Source organism: Mauremys mutica, unplaced genomic scaffold (genome assembly GCF_020497125.1).
Source record: "Mauremys mutica isolate MM-2020 ecotype Southern unplaced genomic scaffold, ASM2049712v1 000101F_np12_subseq_7647038:7791248_obj, whole genome shotgun sequence".
Taxonomy (NCBI): domain Eukaryota; kingdom Metazoa; phylum Chordata; order Testudines; family Geoemydidae; genus Mauremys; species Mauremys mutica.
Genome location: NW_025422846.1, coordinates 88,700 through 116,534, shown reverse-complemented (window position 1 = coordinate 116,534; position 27,835 = coordinate 88,700). Strand labels below are relative to the sequence as shown.

The window sequence follows — 27,835 nt, the reverse complement described above, 5'->3', positions numbered from 1 at the left end:
CTGTTCCTCACCAGTTGCCCCTGGGAAAGCAATTCCATCCTGGGAATTCACATTCCCAATCAGTGGATGAGTTGTAGGGTTCTCATCAATCAACACCCCCCCCACCCCCCGGTAAGGGTTTCTGCCCCCTGGTAAGCAGTCTGCCTCATGTGATGATCACCTGTCTCCCAAGCTGGAGCTTGGGTTTCCATTAAAACCATTTCCAGACCTCCCTCACCTGTGGAAGCTCCCAGCTGCTGCAACTACTGAAGGCTGTGTAATGCCATAACTTCTGTAGAAAGTGTGTGTACCCCAGACATCTCCAACACAGTTCATAGGAGACCAGATCCCCCACATAGTCTGTTTGCTTGTTCTGCTATCCACTAAGTTCAGTGTCTCCTGCCCTCTTGGAGGGAGGGGTAAGAGACCACCCTCGCATCTTGCTCACTTTTCCTCTCAGGTGGCCTAGGTGGGAGCAAGTTCCTTGAACCTCACTGAAGTCCCCTTTACAGACACCTATTGCATCATTGGATGGAAGGGACTCACTTTAACACCCTGACCCTGCAACCTGTATTTGGTGCTGATAAGACTCACCACAACCAGTCATGTCGCTCTCCTCTTGCCATCTGTTTGTTCAAGTGTCCTGGCTCTGAGCAACCCATTACACCTTGTAAGCCTTGTAGTACTGCAGAAACAACTTTGGAAGCAACCGCCCAGACAACTTGAATCAATTCTCTGTTGGCATCCCTGCCCCCATACCCAGCTAGTTCACCACAGGATGTGTTTGCTTCCTTTCAGATCTGTACTTCCCAGTAAAGGGGTATCCATTTGGTAGATGCAGACCACCCTGGGATCTGCCAGCTGTGGTCCTGTGTCCAATCCCTTGCCCATGTGGCAAGGATCGTACCCCCTGGTTTTCTGTGGCCCCTCGAGCGCCTCTTGGTCCCCCATGAGCTGGGTGTGGAACTCCCTACCTCATAGACTCTAACATGCCTGCTATGACCAGCAGGAAGGTTGGGGGGGACACCCCCCTTCCTGTTTGTTACAGCCCTGCACCAATGAGCTGAAACTCTCCTTTTCTGCTTCTGCTGCTCAGGAGGGGGGTCTCTTTCCCCTCTTTTGCTGTTCTCACCAATCTGCTACTTCATAGAATCATAGGACTGGAAGGGACCTTGAGAGGTCATCTAGTCCAGTCACGCACTGAAGGCAGGACTAAGTACTATCTAGACCATTCCTGACAGGTGTTTGTCTAACCTGCTCTTAAAAATCTCCAGTGATGGAAATTCCACAGCCTCCCTAGGCAATTTATTTCAGTGCTTAACCACCCTGACAGTTAGGAAGTTTTTCCTAATGTCCAACCTAAACCTCTCTTGCCACAATTTATGCCCATTGCATCTTGTCCTATCCTCAGAGGTGAAGAACAACAATTCTTCTCCCTCCTCCTTGTAACAACCTTTTATGTACTTGAAAACTGTTATATCCCCTCTCAGTCTTCTTTTTTCCAGACCAAACAAATCCAGTTTTTTTCCTAGTAATATTTTCTAGACCTTTTAATCATTTTTGTTGCTCTTCTCTGGACTTTCTCCAATTTGTCCACATCTTTCCTGGAAATGTGGCACCCAGAACTGGACACAATACTGAGACCTAATCAGTGCGGAGTAGAGCGGAAGAACTACTTCTCGTGTCTTGCTTACAACACTCCTGCTAATACATCCCAGAACGGTTAGCTTTCCCCCCCCCCCCCCAACAGTGTTACACTGACTCATATTTAGCTTGTGGTCCACTATGACCCTCAGATCCTTTTCCATGGTACTCCTTCCTAGGCAGTCGTTTCCCGTTTTTGTATGTGTACATGGCATCATGAGAGAACAAAGTGCTTTAGTTCCTGCTGCTCTGCCTAGTCCAGATGAGAGAGGGCTTTTCCTGCACCATTGTGGACCTAAATAGTCTCCCATCTCTTCTAGTCATCTGGTGTGGGAGGGAATGAGTCAGCATCCCTATGCTGACCATGTCTGAGGCTGCTACAGCAAGTCACTCTCTGGCTATCTACCCCCTAAAGGGGCCATGCACCTTTTTCTACACACCAGACAACGGCCCCCGCAGCATAATGGACTGTGAAGCTATTTTGCTGTAGCCAGATACCTGACATCTTGGTTTGTCTCCCTGCCGTAGTGGACCTGTCTGCCGCTGCTTCGTGCTCTCCAACTTTCCCAACAAGGTGGGGTTAATTTGATAACCGTGCATACTTTCTGTAATGTTCTATGGAGCTTGGCAGCAGGGCGCTGGTGAACCAGGATTTGAGTTCAGCTTGAAAAGTGGGGAACCAGAAGTGTAGGTAGGTGATTTAGTTGAGACCCAGGGAGTGGAGCCAGGCTGCATGATAAGCCCATCTCTGAATATTTTCAACAATTTTCATAAATGAATTTTTGCAGCTGAGCTGTGTTTGGGTGGAATAGGATTAAAGAGTATAACATGGCAATAATTATGTTACTATAATAGCAATATAACATACACTCAAAGGGATTCTCCATATCTTTATTTTTTTTAAGTGTCCTGTCTCTTAAAACTAGTGAGGGTTGCAGCTCTTCTTGTAGTTCTATAAACTGTACTCTTGAGGGCATTCTGTGCCAAAAGATTTAAAAGTTTGCGCACAATATTTTAAAATTCTGCAAGCTTTATTTGTTAATAAATAAATGCAGAGGCTCCAGCATAGCAGTGGGGAATACAGGGCGCTGGTTGCACGAAGGTGGGAGATCACACCACAGCCCTCCTACTCCCGGGACACGCTCAGCTGTGAGGCTGCAGCTGACCCTGACATAGTACAAGGCCTGGGTCCCAGAAACACCCTGGGACCCTGCCCTTCTGCGCCAGGCGTGGAGCAGGCAAACTCAACCAGGCAGGATCCAAGTGTGAAGGGGCTCAGTGTGGGGGGATCCAGGGGTGGGGTGAGAGGATTTTGTATGGGACAATCTCGGTGCAAGCTCCTGAGTGGGAAGTCTAGGTGTGGGAGGCTCTGGATGCACTGAGGTTTATTGTGGGGGTTCCAGGTGCAGGGGCAATGAGACTCTGCAGGAGCTTCCAGGTAAAGATGGGTGGGGCTCAGCGGAGTAGTCTGGGTGTTGGGGTCTCAGTGGGTGGGAGGAGTGTTTGGGGAAGTGGGGCTTGGTGGGGTGGGGGTCTGGGTGCAGCTAGTTAGGGGTCAGTTGCATGGGGTCTGGATGTGGGGGCATCAGGGTGGGGGCTTGAGCTCAGTGGGGGTGGTCTGGGTGCAGGGGGGCTCCAAATAAAGGGGTTGAGGTTCAGTGGGGTTGGTTTGGGTATGGAGGGCTAGGGGTGTTCTGGATGTATCAGGTGAGGCTTTGCAGGGTTGTCTGGGTATGGGAGGTCCAGATGCATAGGGGAGCAGCTATGGGGAGATGGGGGATCAGCTCCCCATACAGTGACCCCTCCTTCCACAGCTGAGGAGCGATGGGGGCAGGAAGCAGGGGAGGATGCTGAGCTTCCAGAAGCTGGGGGTGCATCTGACACAGCCCCAGGAACTCCTTGCAAGGGAAAAGGAAGTCCCGTTTTCTCCTGCCTCCAGCCCAGCTGGGACTAGCACTTGATCTCACCTCAGAGTAGGAGCCACTGGTTGGGGTGTCCTCAGCCCTGCGGTGATTTGCCTCTCTGCCAGCTGCTCCTGAAACGATGTGCCTGCACTGCTAGGGAGTGGTGCATGAGTGCTCTTGTAGCTTCTCTTTGCTTCTCTGTCAGAAAGTCATTTTTCTGCGGGGAAGCAAAGAAATCTGTGAAGGGAGTGAATTCTGCGCATGCACAGTGGTGCAGAATTTGTCCAGGAGTAAATCTGGTGCTTTATGAGGAGCTTTACATATTAACCTGCCAAATATGTTTGCTTGAAGTAAATTATTGTAGCAACACATAAAAGTGCTACTTTGTTGCTGATATCTAATTAAACACTTTGGGAAGCATGCTGTTCAGATGTAATTCTTATGGCCTACTTCCTATATTTCCATTCCTGTTTAACAACATTTGGCTGAAAACAGCGCCTTCCTTCCTTAGGGGTTGTCTTGCTACTGATGCTTATTCTCCACCTGAAGACTTAATACTTTCTTTTGACCTCACAGTTAATTGCTATGGAGAGCACAGTCTCCCTTTTTTTGCTGGGGAGTGAGCCACAAGAGCAGAAACAAAGATCCACTTTTCATGCAAGTCCTCTAATTTAAAAATACCCTACAAGATACAAAAAAATACCTCCTAAATCTCCAGCCATCCATGGTGTCTTTGGGGAAAATAGGGTAGAAAAGATATGAATTTCTAATGTGTATTTTTAAAAAAGGCTTGTTTTAAAAGTTTCAAGTCTCCTTTCTATATTCTGAAGGAGGGGTGGGGGGAAGGCACAAGCCTATTTATTTTTTTTTAATTTGCAAATGACCTAATGCTAATCTCAGGCCGCAGCCAAACTGAAAGTCAGTAACAATGTTGCCTGAGTTTAGACTCCAAGGACAATCTCCACTCTAGAACATGGTTTTTGATTTAGAGTAAGTTTGAAACAACCTAAAACAGGATTTATTATTCAATATTGTATTAGTGGGAATGCCAAATAATAATGAAGCATCACAATCAAATGGAATGAACAATTGGCAAATAACATGGGTTACCTACAGATGTATTTGCTACATTCAGTTGAAGAATGTTAATATGTTTGTCTCTTTACTTGTGTTATATTGAAAGTGTCAACGAAGTGTACTAACTGTTACTGAGCAGGATTAGCTTATTTTTTTCCATAGCACCTAAAAAGGATTAACTTCCTGGTATCCCCTTAATAATCACAGTAATGACACTGCAATAGAATTCACTAACTTCGACTGTACTTCAAGACCTATAGCTTTCCTGAATCATAAAATATCCAAGCAACAAACTAGAAAGATTACTACGGTTTCTCAGTAGATGGAGAGAGCTGCTACATCCCTGGGCAAACTTTCATTAGTGTATCTGTCTCTAGAGAAAGAAGCTTCACAGTTGAAATTCTTAGCTTAAAATGTAAGCATTTATAGTTGTGTACTTATAAATAAACCACTTGAATATGATGGTTCTTATGGAGCAATATCAGCATATCCTCAGTCCCTAAGCAGAGCCGAATGTGTGCTTTAAAATTGTTCAGTAACCTAGAGTACTTAAAACAAAATACCTGGCTGTTATACTAATCTTGCACAATTGTTCATTCACAGCACTTTCTGGCCACCAAAGCTTTGTGACTGAATTACTTTATGCTGAAGGCTCAGTTGCTTATGGTTCATACAACAAATACTAAACCGTTCAAATACAGGAACATCTGAGTAGATGCCTGCTAAATATAAAAGGCAAGACAAGCTGAAAAAATATTCTGTTTTAGGTGTAAGCCAGAGATTTAGTGTTAATTAAAATGTTTCCATTGTTTCCCTTTGCCAATTTTTTGTTTTGGATAGAAACAATGTTGGTTGAATTTTTTGCTTTAAAAGCTTATGTGGGAATTCTACTTCTGATGTATTGCATGCTACTTTGGTACTCCACCGAGCATCTACTATATTATTGGTGTTTCTGGTTGAAATGCCCACGGCTAGCAATTTTTAAATAGGTTGTAGCAATCCGGAAGTCAGTTGGAATGCTCTATTGGAAACTGGGTAGGCAGAGGGAACCTGAGCCCTTGGGTATTTATCCCAGAGTTTGCTTGCAAAGACTTTTTCCTCCTACCTTTTAGTATATGCTTTTTCTGAAGACAAAATATGCTAAGAAACTGCCTAAATGCTGTCTCATCTAGTTTCTGTTGCATACTGTTCTCCCAGGCCACACTCAGTACCTCCTACTATAGTTCACATGATCAGCATCTGGTCTTCTCAACCAGCTGCATTTCCTTGTCCGTGTTTAGCACTCTGTGTTGGGAATGTGTTGCCATATATTCCTTTAAGAGGCAAATAATAACTTTGTTACTCCTAGTTTCCTAACAGCCAATGTCAGTTGTGACAGATATGGCAATTTCCTGCTATATCCACGAAAACCCTTTTTGAATTAAGTTTAAGTATCTTTGGAGTCCATTGTATTACATGCAAAGGTTATTGTGGGCCAGGATTCTATGTAATCTCTCTAGGGGAGAAATGTGAGGTGAACCCTTGGAAGTATTAAGAAATTCAAAGGATTGTAGTGAACCATGTTTGTCCCAGAAGTTGTTGTCTGGAACAAGTGTCAAGAGGTTTGATTTGGAGAAATCTCAAGATGAATGTAAATTCCCCACGTCCAGTAATGCAAAAACCCAGCCTTTTGAAGCTATGTCCTGAGGAGTGAGCCGTTGTCTACTGATTACCTGTTATTGGAGTCTCAAAATCAAAGGCCCAAGCTGTATAAAGGAAAAACGACCGTATATACTCATTCATTAGCCCATTTTTTATGTCAACCCCCCCAAAATGGATAGGTAAAAATAGCAAAAACGGTATGACCCTTTCATAAGCCGAACCTATATTTCAGGGCTTGGAAAACTTTTGGCTCCCGGTGTCAGAGTAAGCCACTGGCAGGTTGGGACGTTTTGTTTACCTGGAGCAGGGGTCGGCAATTTATGGCACATGTGCTAAAGATGACATGCGAGCCAATTTTTAATGACACACTGCTGCCTGACAGTCTCGAGGACACACAGCCAGTGAGGGGCAGAGCCCATGCCCCCCGAGAGAGGAGCCACCTCAGCGACCGCCCCGTGGGCTCCCGCGTCCCCTCACCCGGTGAGGAGCCCTGCCCAGGGGCGTGGAGGGGCCGCTCACCTGGGCTGCCTTGGTATAGCTGGCCATGGTGGATTGGTGGCGCGCCGCGGGAGCGGGTTCGCTGCAGGACCCAGTCCCGACTTCCAGCAGCAGTAAGCAGGGGTGGTGGAGGCGGAGGCGGGAGAGGCTGGTGGCGGCAGCAGCGCCGGCTGCTGAGCGTTCCCGGGAGGAGGCACCCGGCCACAGCCATGGATCGGTACCTGCTGTTCTTGAGCTGGGAGGAGTGGAGAGCCCCGCAGCACTGAGTGCGTAGCAGGTGTGGGTGAGCAGGAATCGGTGGTGGCCAGGGAGCCCTGGGGCAAGGAGCTCACATACCGTGGGGTTATGCGCCGCCTGGGGTGGCTCTTCCAGGCACAGCCAGAGGAGACTCTCTTGCTGGGGAGCGCTAGTTGTGCTTGTGCGGTGCGCCGCAGGGCCCCGAGTGGGTGAGCGGGCTGGGGGCCACAGGAGTGGGGGGAGGGGCCCACTACACACACACACACACACACACACACACACACACACACACACACACACACACACACTCACTCCTGACTCTGGCACCCCCACACATGCCCCTAGCCCCCCGCCCTGACTCTTGCACCCCCCCTCACATACCCAGCCTCCCCACCCCCATGCACCTCCCACATCCTGACTCTTGCACCCCCCACATCCCCACCCTGAGCACCAAATGGGAGCTCCTGCACCCCTCTCCCCATTCCCACCTGCACCCCTCACAACAGATGGGAGCTGCCCAGTTAAGTGCCCCACACCCAAACCTCCTGCCTCAACCCTGAGCCCCCTCTCTCATTCTAGCTCCTGGCCAGACCCTTCTCCCCCAGCCCTGTGCTCGGTCCACTCCCATCCTTAGCTCACTGCAGAGAGAGGAAGAGAATGGGCCAGAACCAGGGAGAAGGTAGGTACCCACTGAATGTGGGCAGGGCCAGGACCCCAGACCGGCAGCGGGGTGAGCGGGTCCGGCAGCCAGGATCCCGGCTGGCAGGAGCCGGCGGATGGAACCCCTGAGTGGCAGTGGGCTGAGCCGCTCAGCCCACTGCCGGTCTGGGGTCCCAGCCGCCGGCCCTGCACAGCCCACTGCCGGTCTGGGGTTCTGGCTGCCGGACCCTTGCCAGCCGGGATCCCGGCCGCAGGCCCCACTCAGCCCGCTGCCGGCCCAGGTGAACGTAACCCCAGACCAGCAGCGGGCTGAGCAGGCCGGCAGTGTAAGATAAACATTTTAATTTAATTTTAAAAGAAGCTTTTTAAACATTTTGAAAACCTTGTTTATTTTACAATACAACACTAGTTTAGTTATATAATATATAGACTTATAGAGAGAGACCTTGTAAAAAACATTAAAATGTATTACCGGCACGCGAAACCTTAAATTAAAGTGAATAAATGAAGACTCGGCACACCGCTTCTGAAAAGTTGCCGACCCCTGACCTGGAGCATTGACAGGCATGGAGCCCCTCAGCTCCCTGTGGCCGCGGTTCACCGTTCCCAGCCACGGGGTGGTGCGGGAAGTGGCACCACTTCCCGCAGCTCCCATTGGCTGGGAACAGCAAACTGTGGCCACAGGGAGCTGAGGCGCCTCGTGCCTGCAGATGCTCCAGGTAAACAAAATGACAATGTATTAAATATTCAATGATTCCACAGAGTTTAAAATCATCAAATTTTGGTGTAGACCTGTTTATAAGCCAACCCCCGCTGTTTGTTGCGTTATTTATTACCAAAAAATATTCGGCTTATGAACGAGTACATATGGTAATTTATTTTGGGGGAGGGTGGGATAGTTCTGAACTAAAGCTGTTATTAACTTGTAATCACAGAAGAAAACACTTTTTGTGGGGTTTGAAGGACTGACTCCTACCAGAGCCCCTGCTGTAGCTGGGGAGTGATCTCTGGTAAGCTTATTAGGATGTATGTGGTTCTTCTATTGTTTTTAATACATTTTCTGTGTAATGTTTTCACCTTAAAAATAAATGTGCTTGCTTATAAAGGGCTGTGTGGTAACTTATAACTGCTGGCAATTACAGTTGCTTGTAGCCTTTGACGAGAAAGCAAAGTGAAAATGCTGGCCTATTTAGGCAGTCTGGCTTGCTGGGAATATCACTGTATGAGGCAGGGAAAAACCCTAGTCAGGAGGGAGATGTGCTCAAATAAATGTGTTAGTCTCTAAGGTGCCACAAGTACTCCCCTTCTTTTTGCGGATACAGACTAACACGGCTGCTACTCTGAAACCTTCCCAAGAAACGTGATGGCTAATTAGCTGGGAACCTAGAGTAGGTGCCCTTGGTGGAATATAGAGGGGGAATGTAAATATAGTTGCCCTTAACTGTGACTGCAAAAGTCCTTTAAATCTAACCTAGACTATGTGAGACTTTAAGAATAGAGTATTGGACAGGACTCAGGAGACATGGGTTCTATTCCCAGCTGTGCCATTGATCTACTGGATGACCTTGGCCAAGTCACTCTAGCTATTTCTTCCTCAGTTTCCCATCTGTAAAACTGGGTTAATGATGCTTTGAGATCTACAGAGGAAAAGTTCTATATAAAAGCTTGTATAGATATAAGTATTGTTATATTTAATATTGTATTACATTTTTGCTTAATGTTGACAAATTGGAGTTACACCTCTATTCCGATATAACGCGGTCCTCGGGAGACCAAAAATCTCACTGCGTTATAGATGAGACTGCGTTATATCAAACTTGCTTTGCCCCCGTCCCCATTCCTTGTTCCCTGACCGCCCCCTCCAGAGACCCCCATCCCTAATCACCCCCAGGATCCCATCCCCTACCCAACCCCCCTGTCCCTTGACTGCTCTGACCCCTATCCACCCTTCCCCGCCCCCTGACAGGCACTCACCAGCAGCGGCGGGAAGCGGAGCAGCCTGGCCCCAGTCTGCTCCACCCTACCAGCTCCCAGCGACGGTGCTCCGCTTCCCACTGTCGGTGAGTGCGGAGAGGTTGGGGAAAGGATGCCCCCCGCACTCACCTGCGGCGGGAAGCGGAGCGACGCAGCCCCAGCCTGCTCCGCTTTCCTTGCTCCAGCCCCGTGTTGCTGAAGAGCGGCTGGGGAAAGGTCCTGCACTCACCTGCAGTGGGAAGCGGAGCGCCTCGGCTGGGACCTGGCAGAGTAGAGCTGGCTGGGGCTGGGCTGCTCCGCTTCCCACTGCTGGTGAGTGCAGGGAGGTTGGGGAAAGGACGCCCTCCACACTCACCAGCGGCGGGAAGCGGAGCGACGCGGCCCCAGCCTGCTCCACTCTGCTACCTCCCAGCCGCGGCACTCTGCTTCCTGCCACAGGTGAGTGCAGGGAGGTTGGGGAAAGGATGCCCCCCCGTACTCACATGTGATGGGAAGCAGAGCGCTGTGGCTGGGAGCTGGCAGAGTGGAATGGGCTGGGGCTGGGCTGCTCCACTTCCGCTGCTGCTGGTGAGTACGGAGGGAATCCCTTCCCCCAAGCCCCCTCCTCGGAGCGACACAGCCGGGGCCGGGGCGAGGGAATCAGAGTGGGCTGCTCCCAGCCCCTCGCTAATCCCCCAGGCCACTCTGGCACTGCAGGGCCCCCAAAAGTGCCCTCCCACAGCTCCTGCCCCCCAGACCCTGTGTGGGGGGCCCCTGATTGCCCCTGAGACTCTCTGCCCCTTATCAAAGCAGAGCAGCGTGTCAGAGCTTTACCGTGTTGTATGTGAAACCACGTTCTAGAGGTGTATTAGGCAGTAGGTCCTTCCTGCCCTTTCCCACCTAAATTAGCTTATTCAGATATTGCTAATTTCATTGACTGACTAGTATCTGCTAGAAACTATTATGCATCTGAAGAAACGTTTTGTTTAATGGTTAATTTGCTGCATCAAGCAACACTTTTATTTATGTAATAGATATATCTTACACATGCTGTTTTTCACTAAAAAACTATCTTCTTTTAGTTGACCACAGCCGAGTTAAACTGACTTTAAAAACACTCCCGCAAGATTCAGACTATATCAATGCAAATTTTATTAAGGTATGTATTAACATCTGACTACATTAAAATACCTTTGGAGCTTTGATTTCATAGAAATGCAATTTTAATCTCTCTAATATTTTACAAACCTTATGAAATAAGAACTCAAATCTTACTATAGAACATTTCCAGTTGGCATAATTTTATTTAATTTTCGAACATGTTGGTGTGTACTTTAAATGAGTTAATGTCTAATGTTACTTTATACTTTACATTGTACTTTTATTTAAAAAAGTAAATTTAGTTCGGAATTGGCTAACCTATCACTATTTCAGTGCAGTAAAACTGCAGATCTGTCATTCTGTTGAGATATAGTTCCAGGTAACATTTATAAGAAAAACTTCTCACAGGAAAATGATAGGATATTTTAAGATTATGTATATACATCTTATTTTTTAATTTGCGTATTTATTATAGAATATCCAAGCACATATCAACGTATCTCGACATCTCCATCCAGTGGTGAGCCTTTGCAAAGACTCACCGCTGCATGGAGATGGTAGATATAGAATATTTATATACGGATCTTCTGATGTTTAGCAAATATTTGATCACTATTGGAGGAAGGGGGCTTATTTTAATACTATAAAAGTAGCATTCTTTTTGAAGACCTACTTTTCAGGTAGTAGAGTCATGGTAGGATGCTGTTACGCTTTGCCTTTTGCCTGTATGATCTGAAGTGACAATTCTTAAGTTTTCCTGGAACTCTGATCCTCTTTTCTTCAGTGGGCATGCTTTTAATCTCTAATTCTTCCTTTTAAAATAAAAAAAAAAAGTTTCACCACTTAGACATAAATTTGATTTGAGAAATTTTTAACATATATTTCAAAGTTCAGTCAAATTTTTATGTTCATTGTCTGGGAATATTTGCTTTTGACTTAAAAATAAAAATATTCTGACTAAAACCGTCTTGTATAACTTCTAAATTGAAAAATTGAGCTTTGAAATGTAACACTAGTTAAAAGAAGAAATGTAAACACTAGTAGTAGCAATCAAAAAATTATAATTGGGTTGCAAAATGAATTGGATAAATTCATGGAGATAGATCCATCAATGGTTACTAGCCGAGACGGTCAGGCATGCAACCCCATTCTCTGGGTGTCCCTAAGACTCAGTGCCAGATGCTGGGACTGGACCACAGAGGATGCTAGATCACTTGAAAATTGCCCTTTTCTTTTAATTGATTCTGAAGTATCTGGCATTGGCTGCTATTGGAAGTGAGGGTATTAGGCTAAATCGACCTTTGGTCTGACTCAGCATGGCCATTCTTATGTAAATAATTGTGCATGTTTTCCTAGAACTTTTTTTGGTGGCAAATTTAATATGAAGCATACTTACAGATTTAAATATAAAGGTTTTTTTCCTTCATTTTTTAACAAATCTTATAAAGCAAGGGAAATATTGCAGAATTGGAATTTCCATACAAACTTTCCTTTTTTTAAAAAAAAATAGACTCCTTGGTCTTAATTTTTTTTATGCTGGCATAATAATGTAAGAACTTAACAACTGTGAAATCCTGGTCCATTTGAAGCCAATAGGGGTCCATCTACACTGTAGCTGGGAGCATCTCACCCAGCCTGAGTAGATGGACATGTTCTAGCTCTCCTCCTTGAGCTAGCACATTAAAAATAGCAGGGTGGATGTTGCAGCACAAGAGAGCCACCTGAGCTCAGACGTGTTGAGTTAGGTGGGCTTGTTATTGGGTGGCTAGCCTGTGCTGGAGTTTCCACTCTGCTAGTTTGTGTGTCTGTGGCATGAGCGCATATCCATCTACTCTGGCCGGAAGGCAGCTCCCAGCTGCAGTGTAGACATACCCTTGTAAAATTCCCATTGTCTTACTCCCTTCTTTTACATCAAGTTAGCAGTTTGGAAGTGTGGTGGAGGCTATTTTTGCCATCTTTTGGATATGGAACAAAATGAGTTTGCGAAAGGAGGACACAGAAAAGAGATTCTAGATTTACATTTAAATTATGAAAGAGATTTTTTTTATCCAATACAACCAGACTTCCTTGTGAACATTCAGCTGTTTCTCTCTTTTTTGCAATTTTAGGGAGTACATGGGCCACAAGCATATGTTGCTACCCAGGGACCATTAGCAAATACAGTAATAGATTTCTGGAGAATGATATGGGAGTACAATGTTGCAGTAAGTACCCTACTTCTCTTTTTAAACTTGTTACATACATACATGGTGATAAATATTGAGCAACTGTGAATGCATTTTCAGAGTCTATTGAAGCTGTTGGCACAAAGGAATATTTACAAAAATTGAGCAACTTGGACTTCTGCCAAAAATTCTACAGACTGGCTAAAATCGTAATGTCCTACAGTGTTAAAACAGAACTTGTTTTTTATAGTATGAATGAAAATTGTGGGAAAACATTACATTTAAATATTGCCAATAAAATTATATTATTGTATACAAATAGCTCAAATGCATCATTAATCATTTTCCTGGAATAGGGTTTACCACTTGTCAGTCCATACTAGACTAACTAATCGGTTTCAGAAATAATAGTTCAAACATTTAAAGAGAGAGAGAGAGAGAGACAGAGAGAGAGAGTGTGCTTAGAAGTAGTCTTTCTCTTAGAGTTCATGTAGTGATATAGTTTTGCACTGTTGTAATGAATTAAGTGGAAGCTTTAGTACTATGAAACTCATCTATTTTCTACTAATTCACGAGTCTTTCAGAAGGGTACAACTTTATCATTCATAAATTTTCATAACACAAGGAAATTTAAAATATTCTATTTTAATGTTTACCAATTAAAACAGTGATTTAGTGACTGGGGAAACTTGATATTACTCCATAGTACAATGAATAGTTTAACATTTAAACATTTCCTATCTAGAGGTTTAAGGTAATACACACAACTCCATGAAAAATAGCAGTAAGTTACATTTTAAAATTTTGAATATTATTTCTTTAATTATGTATGATCAGTGTAAAAATCTGTCCTGGTTCTTTCCAGGCAATTTAATTAAGCCAACTATGGCTGTGGTTGCTTGCAAAGCATATAACCACATACATTGTGTATAAATGGCAAGGTCAATCACAACTTGTCAATCTATGTAAGAACTTAAGTATATAACTTTTATAGACTGACTTCTCTCGTTAATTTAAAAACATTGTGATGGCAATGAATACAAATAACTGATGGACGTAAGAAATTACTATTGCTATTTGAGTAGATTAGCTGTAAGTGATAAAAATTCGGACACTGTTTAGTATTTAAATTGTTAATATTAAAAGTACATCTGCATGTGTGCAATTCTTAATATGCATAACTTGTATTTAGATTTTAACAGAGGTTTAAACACTCCAGTAATAGGCAGTCAAAGAGTCTGAGCACTTTCTCAGATGGCAAAGTTCTGAACTTTTGTGAAAGATGTTAAAATGTTAACTTCCTGTAGTTATATTTCTTCCTTTTTCAGATAATTGTAATGGCCTGTCGAGAGTTTGAAATGGGACGGGTATGTATGCTAAAAAGAGAAATATGAATAAATATTGCAGCCCCACTTTCTAGGACAATATTTTAATTATTGAGACTTTTTACGTAAAGTCAGTAACTACAAATATAGCTCAATTGCACTGAGTAAAAGAGCCGTTTATTCTTGTCATTTTTTATGGAGAGAGTTCACAAACCTACTTCAATGAGCTGAGTTGTGTCAATATGCAGAGAAAATCAGTGAATTTGGCCACTTTTTCATTCTAGAAAGCAGCTGTTTTCTGGTAACTATACCACAGTGCTAGCCAGGTACAACCTGAATAGACTCCAAGCTAATATTTATTTTCAGTTATAAAAGGATCCCTATGAATTAAAATAAACTAATGGTAGCTGTACTGCTGGTCTTCTCACTGTGGAGATTACTGCCTAGTGCAGTTTTAGGCATAAAAAGGCCCATTCATCAAATAAGGAATCTTGATTTTGAGTCCATAAGAATCCCTTGTCAGATGAGGAAACAGGAAGGGCTGATTTTGCTCTGTCATGCTCCCTAGCTTAGTGAGTATTTTCCAGTGCCACAGGGAAACTCTGTGCAACCACTATTGCTAACCCTGTGCATTCACAAAAAATTTGAATCCGGCTCCAAAAGATCATGAGGCTTTAAATAAATAAATCTCACTTTTACAAATCTCTTGCTTACATTTGTTGGTCTTCTGTTTTTTCAAGCCCTTAAGGTTTGTTTTCAAACTTTTCTCTGCAACCATGAAGACTAAACTTATTTTTTTTGTTTTAAATGAAAGCTGAGATTCTTTCTCAATCACAGGACTCCAGAAGCTGGAGTTTTAAGAAACACCAAATATGAGACATGCGATAAAATTGCAAAAATTGGCAACACTTTTACTGTCAGTGACTTTCTTAAAGTACCAACTCTGGATTAAATTAGGACTATACTTTTTTTTTAATAGAAAAAATGTGAGCGGTACTGGCCTTTGCATGGAGAAGAAAGTGTAACTTTTGGACCATTTCAGATTTCTTGTGTAAGTACAAAGTTTTGTGAACTAATATTTTTAATGGACTTATTGCTGTACATTTTAAAGAGCTCTTCCTATTATCAGATGTACTCAGTAGTACAGACTCTGAATGCTTTTTTGTAATCATGTGTAAATTTTAATTCTAAACATGTAACATCTTTTAAAAATGCACCTTTCTCGTTGTGGGCAGAACAGGCCCTAGGTGGTTTCACTGTGGCTACTAATTCTCAGTTCTTTATTGAGTATCCTTAGTGACATAAGACACTGTCTTGCCTGGAGGACTTTAGTGTCTCACTTTATTCTATTCTATTTAGTAAAATGTATACTTACTTATTGTATGTCGTGGAAAACTCATCTTTCATATTTAGCAAATCACTGCAGAGAGGTGAATAACTTTTATAGCTGTCCACCTTAATATTAAAATATTTGTTTGAGTGCCAGCATTGTTTGTTTGACACTGCACAAGGCACAAATGGTCCCTGGCCTGAGCTTGTCATTTAAAATTAAAAAATGGATATTCGTATACTGGGAGACCAGAAAATGGTAACACTTTTTGTTTACTAAAAAAGGTGTGGGCATAGTAGTATGTTCAAGGGCCCTTCAACTGCAAACTCGCTTGAAATACCTTTTTATAGGGAAATCAGAGTGCATACTGGGATAAAGGTGGCATTTGTGGCATGGGTTGGCTGCCGTATAAGGCATCAGGAAAAGGAAGAAAATAAAAGGAGGTGAGGCTGCCATCACAGAGGGAGTGAAAAGGGTAAGGAGAGACGCAACAATATAAGCAGGGACTGAATTGTCCCCCATCTTGGAAAGGAAAATAACCTTAAATTTCATTCAGTAAATGATGGCGATTAATAGAGAGATTCAGATGGGGGAGAAACATGATCTGAGTGCATGGCAAGGAAGGATAAATTGAAGGAAGCAAGTTAGAAAACAAGAAGGCCAGAGAAAGTTAACTAAGGCATGGAGAAGCATTAGAGGTACAAGGATGCATTTTGAAATATCCTAGAGAAAGAAGTGACAGAATTTGGTGACAGTTTAGTTTTATGGGGAAATTTCATTTCTAAATAGGGTAGCCTCTGGCCAAGATCTTAACTGATTTTTTTTAAACCCAAAATCTTTTCATTTTTTAAAAAACATGGTAAAACATGTTTACCTGTCTAGCTTCATGACAGATGAATAGCTTTTACACTGACTCTTCAGGTAAGTCTTAAATTGCCAAAAAGTGAATTATTTTTGTTCACATGACACTATAGAGAATAAAGTTGGGGTTTATATCTAATTTGTTGTATATTAAATTCCTATCCATTCACAGATGTTTCCTCTTATTTAGGAAGCTGAACAAGCAAGAACAGACTACTATATTAGAACGCTATTACTTGAATTTCAAAATGTAAGTAGTTAAAACATGAAAGGTTTCCCCACTCAGGACAGTTGCTCAAATAGACTATTGGTGTTTTACATTTTTGGTCTTAATCTGATATGATTCAACATCTGTTCAAAGATCTCAGATGGTATATAATCAAGGAAACTTGCAAAAAAAATCAAGTCGCTAATATTAAAGGAGCGAAAGCTTGGTTCTCTGCGTATGTACATTACCAAGTTTTTGTAAGGGATATAAATAGTTCAGTTACAAGAAACAAAAGGCTCATGAAATGTCTTAATATACTATCTGTTTTTATGGTAGTGCTTTTGTGGTTAACCAAATCTGTGTTACGTTTTTCTGTAGCGTTTATTAACAATACAGGGCCAGATCTTCAGCTGGTATAATTTGTTGAGGTCCATGAAGCGCTAATATTTACACCAGCTGAATATCTGATCCACAAATTTTAATCTGAAGGGCCAAAGAAGCTTTTTTGATCCAGCCAATCTTTTTAATGCCTCTTAGTATGCGATCTGACTGTTTCCTTGACTATAACTTTGTGTCTGACAGACGTGTCTGACTGCCCACTCTACAGATTATTACTTATTAGCCTGAGAAAGTGCTTCCTGGTTTTTGTTTGAAATTTTCTTTTAATGCCCAGTTATACCCCCTTGCCTTACTATCTCTGTTTAATGTAAAAATGATGTTTTTCAGTCTAGCTTTGATACATAAAATTTTCATCTAGGCTTCGATATCTTGCTGACATGGCCTCTGAATGTTTGGGTTTTTTTGCTTCATCTAATAGATGCTTTTAGCTTTAGGTTAATGGGTGCTGACCTTCCTGATTCTGCTTGTCACTTTGTTTTTGTCAGTTGAAGTCCATAGGGATTTGGAGGATGCAGTCAAGGCTCAAAATGGAAATAAATGTTAGAAACAAAACAAACAAACAATCTGTGCTTGAAACATACTTTTTCTGCCATCAAAATTACTAACAAAGGTGGTGTTACTAAAATTGCACTTTCAAGATATAGTTCATTGGTTAGAATAAGAACCTTACGAGTAACATTCTCTGATATTTACTTATGATGAATGATCTGTGATAATACCAATTAATACTGATTTTTCATGTTAATTTGGAAGTTATGAATGTTAATCCTTAAGAATTGCGGTCACTTTTTTCTGAAATAAAACTAAGTTCTTCTTTCAGTGATGTCCCTCTGAATGCTCCACGTGTAGGTGCAGCTGCTCACCTTGGGCCTAGGATCAGAGATCTTCATCAGCAGTGCCTTTCAGACCACACGTGTACCTGGCCCCCCTTGCACTCTGCACAGGATGTGTATATGTAGTGCTGTGCAGTTCTACTGCCCACAGTTCCTTCTGTACTGCCTTCGATCTGTGACGGAATCCTCAGCAGAGTCTGCTTTTCCTATTCCCTTACTAGATAGTGCCTTACCCATTAGTGTAGTTACTTTCTTCTTTCTTAATTTTTTTGTGTTTTAATTTTACCTTCAGTTATTTCATAGCTTAGGTTTCCGTTTCCCCACTTCTTCCCACCCTTCCCAACTGGGAAGCTTTTTCCTTCACCCTTATGCCCAGATACTCCAGGTTTAAAAGGTACATTTCTTCCCAGTAACAGACAGCCACCCATAGTGCATTCGCTGTCTGGGAGAGGGACACATCCCACAGAAGTGTTCCCACTGCCTTGGCCTGAAACCCAGAGCCAGAAAAGACCGGACATTAGATTAAAACTTCTCTGTGACCAGCATCGGACTCTGGCCTGGACTCTTCCCCAGAGAGGCCCTCACGTTCTTCCAGGTTGTTTGCCAATCCTCGGTCCCCACGTCCCTTGAAGAGAGAGCCTTCTCTTTCTCTCTTGGATGAAAAGAATTGGGCTCCCTTCTCACACTTTGAGGCATAGCCCACCAGAATACCGTTGCCTGCGAGGTCTGTTGCCTCAGCACATCTGATGGGACACAGCTCCAGGGCCCATCCAAGTACCTCTGGTACCAACTTGAAGAAACAGTCTTAGGATCCTAACCAGGCCAGACCTACAGCACCATTTCACAGCTCTGGGGAATGAAACAGGCCAACTTAAGGAATTTCGTCACAGAAAATAATGCTGGCACCAGTGCTCTTTCCAACAGTGATTAAACTGTTGGCCCTGAGCAAGCCCATCGCACCATCAAAATCGTCGGCACCATCAAAATCGTTGGCACTGGCCAAGTCTCTTGAGCAATCTACGGACACTTCAGGGGAATACACCCTTACTTCGACATCAAGTTATACACTGGCACTGATGATGCTTTTCCACCCTCCACAATTTAGATTCCCTAAAGACCTGCTGGTATCTGACACTCCTGGGTCTCTGCTCTTTTGATGTGACCTACCCTCTCTGGACTCAACGTCACTCCTTCCTTTCTCCTCTGAGGATGGCACCTACCTCCCCCAGCAATGAGGAGGAGGAAGAAGAGGAGTGTTCCATTACTCCCTCATTTACCAGGCAAATCATACCTCTTCATCCTCACTATCCACAATCCACATCTGGTCAACAGTCTTGGCATGGACCACTGTGGATACAGCCACATTTCACTTGCTCCACACTGGCCATATTGGGACCCTTGGGCCATGTACAGGGAACAGTCAGGAACTCTCCCAGGGAGCAAAGCTGGAGACCTACACCTCTTCCTTCTCCATCACTCCTCTGGAGGTTGAACCCCCGCCAGTACCAATTGAAAAGGAGGAACAGGAGGAGGGGGCGCCATCATTTTCCTCCTCCTGCTCCTCCTCCTCCTCCCCTGACAAGGCAATCATGCCTCCACCTCCTACATCTGCCGACGACTTCAGACATTTTCAGGACTTATTCTGCAGACTTGAAGACTCCTGGCAGATTCCTTTGGAGAAGGTCAAGTACAAGCAGCATAAGCTGCTTGATACCCTCCACACCTCCTCCTTCCCCTCCTCCTCCAAGGTTGCACTTACGATCCATGAGGCTCTCAACCATGCAAAGCTGATCTGGCAGACTTCCATCCCTCTGACCTGCAAACATGCCAAAAAAAGTTCCAGAGAAGGATGTAGAATGAGAGGGCCGTCAATACCAATCCAATCCAGACAGATTGGAAATGCCCGGACTTATTTGGACACAAAGTGTATTAATAATCCATGCTCCAATTTAGAATCTCCAGCTACGAAGCTCTTGTGGCTAAGTATAATCACCTAAACTCCTCTAAATTGGAGGAACTCTGCCATGACCTGTCAGAGGCCAAGAAAGAGCAGTTCCAGTCCTTAATATTGGAAGGACACCACCTAGCTCGTATAGCCTTGCAAGCCATGTTAGACTGTGCCGACACCACTGCCTGACGACCACAGCAGTCGTGATGGATGAGGCATGCATCCATGGCTCTACCTCTCAGGTTTTCCTAAGGAGGTACATACCACGGTAGAGGACTTACCTTTTGAGGGCCAGAAACTATTTTTGGAATGCGCGGACAATTCTCCTCATTCCCTATTAGACTCCCAAGCTACACTCTGATCTTGGCATTTACACGTCAGCACCAAAGAGACAGCCAGGGAAATATCATCGCCCCCTGCGATCCCGACCACAGCAGTACATCCCTCAACAGCACTTTGACACCCAGCGCCAAAGACAAAGGCCTCTTACCAAAAGTAGACAGCCTGCTCATCAAGGGGCTATCTCTCATGTGCCCCCACCAACAGCAACAATTTTGAAGGTGTGGTCAAGGCCCCAAGAAGCCTCCCACTATTCCAGTCATCCCCTCTGTCTTTGATGTTCCACTTGTTTGGTGAACAACTAGCTCTATTTTTCCCCCTCTTGAAGAATCATCACCTCACACAAGTGGGTTCTAGAGATAATCAAAGAAGGATACGCCACCCACTCCCTCCTTGTCCTTCAGGGACCCGTCTCACAATTCCATTATATGGGGAGAAATAAATCATGCTCTGCAACTGGGAGCCATAGAACTCGTCCCTTCCTGGCACATGGGACAGGATTTCTACTCCCACCATTTCCTGATCCAGAAGAAATCTGGAGACTGGCGAGCCATCGTGGACCATCGCAATCTAAACAAGTTCATCAAACTGCAATGCTTCAAAATGGTTACTCTCTCCAATATTATCACAGCACTGGTACAGGGGAACTGGTTCTTGGCCCTTATCCACAAAGACACATACTTTCATATTACAATACACCCTGCCCACAGGCAATTTCTCCAATTTGTCTTGGGAGACAGCCACTACTAACACAAAGTACTGCCTTTCAGACTGTACTCAACACCTCGGGTGTTCTCCAAGGTCTTTGCGGTAACCGCTGCCTATCTGAGGAAGCAAGGTGTCGTCATCTTTCCATACTTGGATGACTCTCTTCAAGGCCACATCTGAGACTGATGCTCTCTGAGCCGTCCACATAACAATGGACCTGTTCACGAAGTTAGGTCTCCTTGTGAACCTAGAAAAGTCCACTTTAATGCTGGTACACAAGTGGGATTCATTGGCACACAGTTGGATGCCATACAAGCCAGAGCCTTTCTACCTTCTCACGGATTCTCAAGCGTAGTAGATCTGGTATCGAACGTACGAGTCTGCTCCCCGTTCTCTGCCTCCAACTTCTAGGCCACATGGCAATTCCACTTTCGTGGTCAGGCATGCAAATCTACACATGTGATGTCTTCAGCCATGGCTCTGTACAGTGTATCTCCCCCACAAACACAGCCTCCACATCCTCTTATCCATGCCAATGAGAGTAGAGGGCTCACTATTTTGGTGGACACAGCCCAACAATGTTTGTGTCAGAGTTCCTTTCCTCCAATCACCACCAACCATGATCCTAACAACCGATGCCTCCCTAATCACACAGCGCAGGGCAGAGGGTCATTAACCGAAAACACCCTACACATCAATCTCCTAGAACTATGAGCATTCTGCAATGCCTACCAACATTTCCTACCTCTTCTCAAACATCATACTGTAAGTGATGACTGACAATCTCACCTGTGTATATTACATCAACCGGCAGAGTGGAGTGAGGTTCCACTCTTTTTGATCAGAGGCACTCAAACTGTGGAACTGGTGTATCCAACGCATCACCATTTCAGCAGCGTACTTCCCTGGACACCAAAACACCAGCATGGATGCACTGAGCAGTAGGTTCTCCCATGCTCACAAGCGGAAACTGAATATGCAAGCACTTCAGCCCATCTTCAATCGATGGGGAAACCCCATCATAGACCTCTTTGCCACACAGCACCATGCCTGCTTCCCTCAATTCTGTTCCAGAGGAGGACTGGGAAATGGATCTATAGGATGTGCATTCCTCATAATATAGGACATACTGCTCCTTTTATGCCTTTCCCTCCTTTCCCCTCCTATTCGGAGTATTTTGCAAGATATGGGAGGATCATGCTCATGTCATACTTATAGCTCCAACATGGCCACAACAGGTCTGGTATACTTAGCTCTTCTACATGATGGTGTGCCAATTGATCTCTTTCTCCATCCAATGCCACGGCTCCTTTTGCAGGACACAGGACACATCCTCCATCCCAATCCACAGATGCTCCATCTCAAAGCCTGGCTCCTCCATGGTTCAGACACAGTCAAACTGATATGTTTAAATAGCAGGCATGACACAACTAAATGCACTTACATTTACAAATGGACAAGATTTCAATACTGGTGTGCCTCGCACCAAGTTGACGCAGCATATGCTCTGCTTCAACTTATCGTGGATTACATGCTACACCTTAAACAGAGTTATCCACCAGTTCCATCTGAGTACCCTTGGCAGCAGTCACTATTTTTCACTGCCACATAGACGATCACTCTGTCTTCACACATCTGCTCACAAAATATTTTCTGACTGATCACCAAAATCTTTATCCCCATGAGACCTGGGACCTCGTCCTCATCCTATGTTCTCTGGCTAGACCCCTATTTGAACCAATGGCAACATATTCTTACGTGCATCTGTGAATGAAAACTGCCTTCCTTGCAGCCATCACTTCAACCCGATGAGTCGGCAAAATTGCAGCCCTTATGGCATATCTACCATACATTCTGTTCCACAAGAACAAAGTTACACTATGCTCACATCCATTTCTACCTTAGGTTCCAACATCTTTCTATGTCAACCAATATATGCACCTTCCTTACTTCTTTGCACAGCCTCACAGTAACCAACAGGAAGCCGCTTTCCACACCCTGGATGTGAGATGAGCATTGGCGTTTTACTTGTACAGGACTAAACCTTTCTGAAAATCACCACAATTATTCCTCTCCACCACCAAAAGATCTAGAGGCACAGCCTTATATGAACATCTTTCAAAGTGGATGTTGAAGTGTATACATTTTCATATGAACTCCACAATAGACAACCTCCTACTACAATCAGAGAATGTTCCAAACGTTTATTATCCACCTCAATACCATTTCTCAATAATCTCCCTGTTCTGAAATTTGCAGAGCAGCCATGTGGGCACCAACAGACACTTTTGTCTGTCACTACACTATTATTCATGATGCCGCAGCAAATGCTCTCCTAGGACATACCATCCTATCATCGACAGTAAACGTCACTCCATAGCCCCAGCCTTCCAATTAGGGGCATTGCTTTCTAGTCACCTACAAGTGGCACACTCGTATGGACATCACTCGAAGAAGAGACAGTTACTCACAATGTGCAGTAACTGAGGCTCTTCAAGATGTGCGTCCCTATGGGTGCTTCACTATCCACCCTCCTCCCCTTGGCTTCGGGGACCCCCCCCCCAAGAAAAATCCACCAGCTCTGTGGCAGAGAAGGAACCTGGGGGTGGTTGGACTGCAACACACTATATATATGTCCCACGCATAGCCCTGGGGGAGGGGGCAGATACGCATGTGTGGTCTCACTGTCACTGCTGATGAAGATATCCAATCCCAGGTGCAGGAGGCGATGCTGCACCTAACAAGTGGAGCACCCATAGGAACAAACATTTCAAAGAAACTCCGTTAATGCACAGGGTGAGTAACCTTCTCTTGAACAAAATGTCTGACAGGAAGAGAATTTAATTATTGTAAAATGTTAAATTTCCAGAAATAGTTTGAGAATTCTTGTACACACTCACAGTAATTCTATGAAAAACAAAGGATTAAATAATGTTCAGAATTCAGAACTGGTCATGGTAACAAGTATTGGAAGTTGTTTGTCTTTTTTTGCTAAAGGAAATCCAGCTCACTTCCAAAGTAACTGTTTAAAAAAATGCAGGAGTTGATCCTTTCTGCAGAGTTATACCTCTTAAAAAGAGGGCTAATTTGTAGCTCAGAATAAAGAGTTGGGGGAGGGCCATTTATAGTCCTGTCAGGTGACTGGCAACAATGCAAATTTCATAAACATAATGATAACTAGCCTAAAACAATGTTGTTAAGGTAGGTAATTCCAGCCTGGGGTTTGTAGTGGCCACCACAGTTACTAAATGACTGTTACAAGCTACCGTCTTGTGTTTGGTCAGATTTTCTCACTTGAAGAGGCATTTCCTGTCCCTAAAAATAACTCAGATCTCAACCATTTCAGATAGGTTTTTTTTTTCTGAATAACAACTTACACAGAATAGTGTACAGTTGTATCAATTTATTTTGTTCTTTAAGCTACAGGAAGCCATGACAATCTACAAAACATCCTAAATTCTCTGATTTTAGTGATATCTTTTGACTACCTGCACTAAATATATTCAGAGTCCCTCTGAACCTATTGTGTTATATGTGTGATGAATTGTTCCTTACGATTGTTTTGGGTGCACACAGTGCATTGCTACATTTGAGGAATTTTTAAAGAAACGAAGAGCAGGCTATCGTTAACAATTAAATCTTATGGGGACTGGATAATTCAGGTTTATTGCTGATAATTTTTAGCTTGTGTCCAGGTTAGCATCCAACCGTGCAGACTTCATAGGTCAAAATCCCAGTTAAGTTCCTATAGGACGACTCTCCACTATATTACAATAACAAAAACAACACTAGTAACAAAAACAGTCACAATTTGCACTTTGTTTACCATCTGGGCAGTAAAGCCAAAGATAATAGGTTTAAAAATTGAATCGACTCCTCATCCATAGAGTTGGTCCCTCTAGAACAAAATAATTGAGACACATTGACAGGTTATTTTGAGGAAGCTTGATAGCTGTACTTAACCTGCTCTGTCAATAAAGGGTTTTTTTCCTAGTCATGAGCATCTAATTCCCCTTTTTCAAAAAATCAATTAGTTACACTAATTAAGCACTCTTCATTATTAGATATAAACTTTCCTTTTTATCTCATGATGGTACATACAGTTCAGCAAAGGATGAAAATTGGTATCTGCAGTCTGTAGATGAGCTTGAACAAATGATATGAAAACTTCTTTCTCATCTACTTCTGTGAAATGCTCATTGGAACATCCTATGCACTACCTTTTTGCAGTTTTTCCTGAAGTCCACTAGTTTGGTTCTGTTCTAAAAAGTTCTTATCAAAAGCATACGTTTACAAGTTATTTTTCTGCCAGTCCTGCAAACTCTTCCTGGGATCTGAATGTCACTCTGGATCTAGCGTTCTTTGCACATCTACACAGTTCATAAAGGTTTTGCAGACCAAATTAGGTCCTTACTGACATATATGCAAGCATGTTGTCTTCAGTGGGGTTACACAGGTGTAAACAATTAGAATTTAATATGTTCAGTTAATGATGTACAAGACAGAATCTCTCTCTCTCTCTCTCTCTCTCTCTCTCTCTCTCAGCTATGTTCCTTTTGTAGGTCCAACCAAAGTAAAAATATGAAGTCTGCACATCTGAGTTGTCTGTCTTTTCCTGAAGCCCCCCTTTTTCAGCCTCCTCTATGGGCTTAAATCAGTGGTTTTCAACCTGAAGTCCACAGACCCCTGGGGTACTGCAGACTGCACCTCCATTCATAATTTTTTAGGGGGTTTCAAATGAAAAAAAAGGTTGAAAACCACTGGCTTAAACAAGCTTGTTAGTGAACACTTACTTTTTACTTAATATAATTTAAGATTACAAGTTTTACTTTATACAAAAAATACTGGGGTCCATGGTGGTTGTAATAAAATTGAATATCTTGATTTCCATATCAACCCCAATGCAAAATCTGTTTCATCCACTTGTGCTGTCCTTGCTCAATCTTACTTTACTTTGGCTAAATGCATAATCTGTTGTCTTTGCAGTGGAAGTCTTTTGATCTGGAAAATAAATCATGCAGACAATGATCATACATTTATACAAAATTCTTCAATGTGTGTTTCATTTAAAAAATTTTCTTAGGAAACTCGTAGGGTATATCAGTTTCATTACGTGAACTGGCCTGACCACGATGTACCTTCATCTTTTGATTCTATTCTGGACATGATCAGCTTAATGAGAGAATACCAGGAGCATGAAGATGTGCCTATTTGTATACACTGCAGGTATCAAATATATTTTTTAATATTTTTTAAAGTAGTATGTTCAGTACAAGACTTACATGTATTAATTTAATTTTGAAAAGTTACTTTTCTAGCTCATTGTCAGAAAGAACCTTTCTTCTTGAAGTGCTTGCTCACGTTGATTCCATTCTAAGTGCGCACATGTGCCCAACTGCATGGCCGTTGGAGATTTTTGCCTTGGCGTTATCCGTAGGGTCAGCTATAGTGCCATCTTGAGTGTCGTGCCCATGCGTTGATATATTAGGTGCCGCCGGCCCTACGCCTTCTTGGTTCCTTCTTACCGCCCATAGTGGTTAGTCAGAGTGCCTATCCCTTGCCTCTCAAGAGCCAATGATTCTTCTACTTCAGTCTTTGAGCCTTAAAGCCGTTTCGTAAGTCAACACAATTGTTCGTTGCGGTGGCAGACAGGATGAAAGGTTGCCCAGTGTCAGCACAGAGGATTTCGTCCTAGATCACGGCCTGCATCCATTACTGCTATGACCTGGCAAAGGTGGCTCCACTGGCAACCATGACTGCCCACTCGACTAGAGCTCAGGCTTCATCGGCAGCCTTCCTGGCCCAGGTGCCAATTCAGGATATCTGTATGGCCGCTACCTGGTCATCTATCCACACACTTTTGTCTCATTATGCGTTCACTGAGCAAAGCTGAGACAATGTTGGCTTTGGCAGAGCAGTGTTGCAAGACGTATGATCGTGAACTCTGAGCCCGCCACCAGGGATACTGCTTGTGAGTCGCCTAGAATTAAATAGACACGAGCAAGCACTCGAAGAAGAAAAAACGGTTACCTATCTTTCATAACTCTTGTTGTTTGAGATGTGTTGCTCATGTCCATTCCATTACCCACCCTCCTGCCTCTGTTGGAGTTGCCAGCAAGAAGGAACTGAGAGGGCGTTGGGCAAGCGGTGCCTAATATACTGACCCATAGGCACAGCACTCAAGAGGGCGCCGTAGCCTACCCTACGGATACCGCTAAAGCCAGGGGCGGCTCTACAAATTTGGCCGCCCCAAGCAGTCATGCCCGGGAGGCGCCCCCGAGCCGCGGGAGCAGCGGACCTCCCGCGGGCATGACTGCGGAGGGTCCACTGGTCGCGCGGCTCGGCTGGACCTCCCGCAGCTGCGGACGCTTCGCAGGTCCGGCGGCTCTGCTTGAGCTGCCGCAGGCATGCCTGTGGGAGGTCCAGCCGAGCCGCGGGACCAGCGAACCGTCCGCAGTCATGCCTGCGGGAGGTCCACTGGAGCCGCCGGCGGAGCATCCCCTCCGCAGTCATGCCTGCGGCAGGTCCGCTGCTCCCGGGGCTCCGGTGGACCTCCCGCAGGCATGACTGCGGCAGGTCCGCCGGCCCCGCCTGCCGCCCCCCCCCCTCCCCCCCCCCGGGAAAGGGCCGCCCCAGGCGGGTGCTTGCCCCGCTGGGCTCTGGAGCCGGCCCTGGCTAAAGCAAAAAATCTTCGGCCGCGCATATGGGTGTGCGCACACCTGGAACGGAATGGACACAAGCAATGCATCTTGAACAATAGTTATGAAAGGTAGGTAACCGGTTTTTTTTTCTACACAGCTTCATGGATTATGTGTACTTTAACATGTGGCCCAAAAGCTAACTGTACACTTGTAATGTCTTAAAATGCAGCCCAGGGCTGCCCTCTCCTCTTCAAGTGAAGGACTGAGGACAAAGCAGTGGAATCTGTTTCTAAGGACATTTCAGAGCTAGAAGGGTGAAGTATTACATTGTCTTATGCACAAGATGCCTAATGGGTCTTTCATCACTAAATTCTATAAATATGG

The 27,835-nt window shown here is 44.2% G+C and overlaps 1 protein-coding gene across 2 annotated transcripts in view; it reads left to right on the top strand.

The window, feature by feature from the left end:
* The window catches only part of LOC123356965 (tyrosine-protein phosphatase non-receptor type 12-like), a 98,727-nt gene that overhangs the window by 9,529 nt on the left and 61,363 nt on the right, over positions 1 to 27,835 (top strand). Inside the window, exons 2-7 of one of the 2 annotated variants that reach the window (XM_045000219.1) lie at positions 10,676 to 10,752; positions 12,803 to 12,898; positions 14,188 to 14,226; positions 15,164 to 15,235; positions 16,566 to 16,625; positions 25,894 to 26,036. In XM_045000219.1, coding sequence (XP_044856154.1) covers positions 12,875 to 12,898; positions 14,188 to 14,226; positions 15,164 to 15,235; positions 16,566 to 16,625; positions 25,894 to 26,036 — 338 coding nt within the window. In that variant the 5' untranslated portion in view covers positions 10,676 to 10,752; positions 12,803 to 12,874. Of the gene's footprint in view, positions 1 to 10,675; positions 10,753 to 12,802; positions 12,899 to 14,187; positions 14,227 to 15,163; positions 15,236 to 16,565; positions 16,626 to 25,893; positions 26,037 to 27,835 lie in introns of those variants that run through there. The other variant, XM_045000220.1, reaches the window with a different exon arrangement.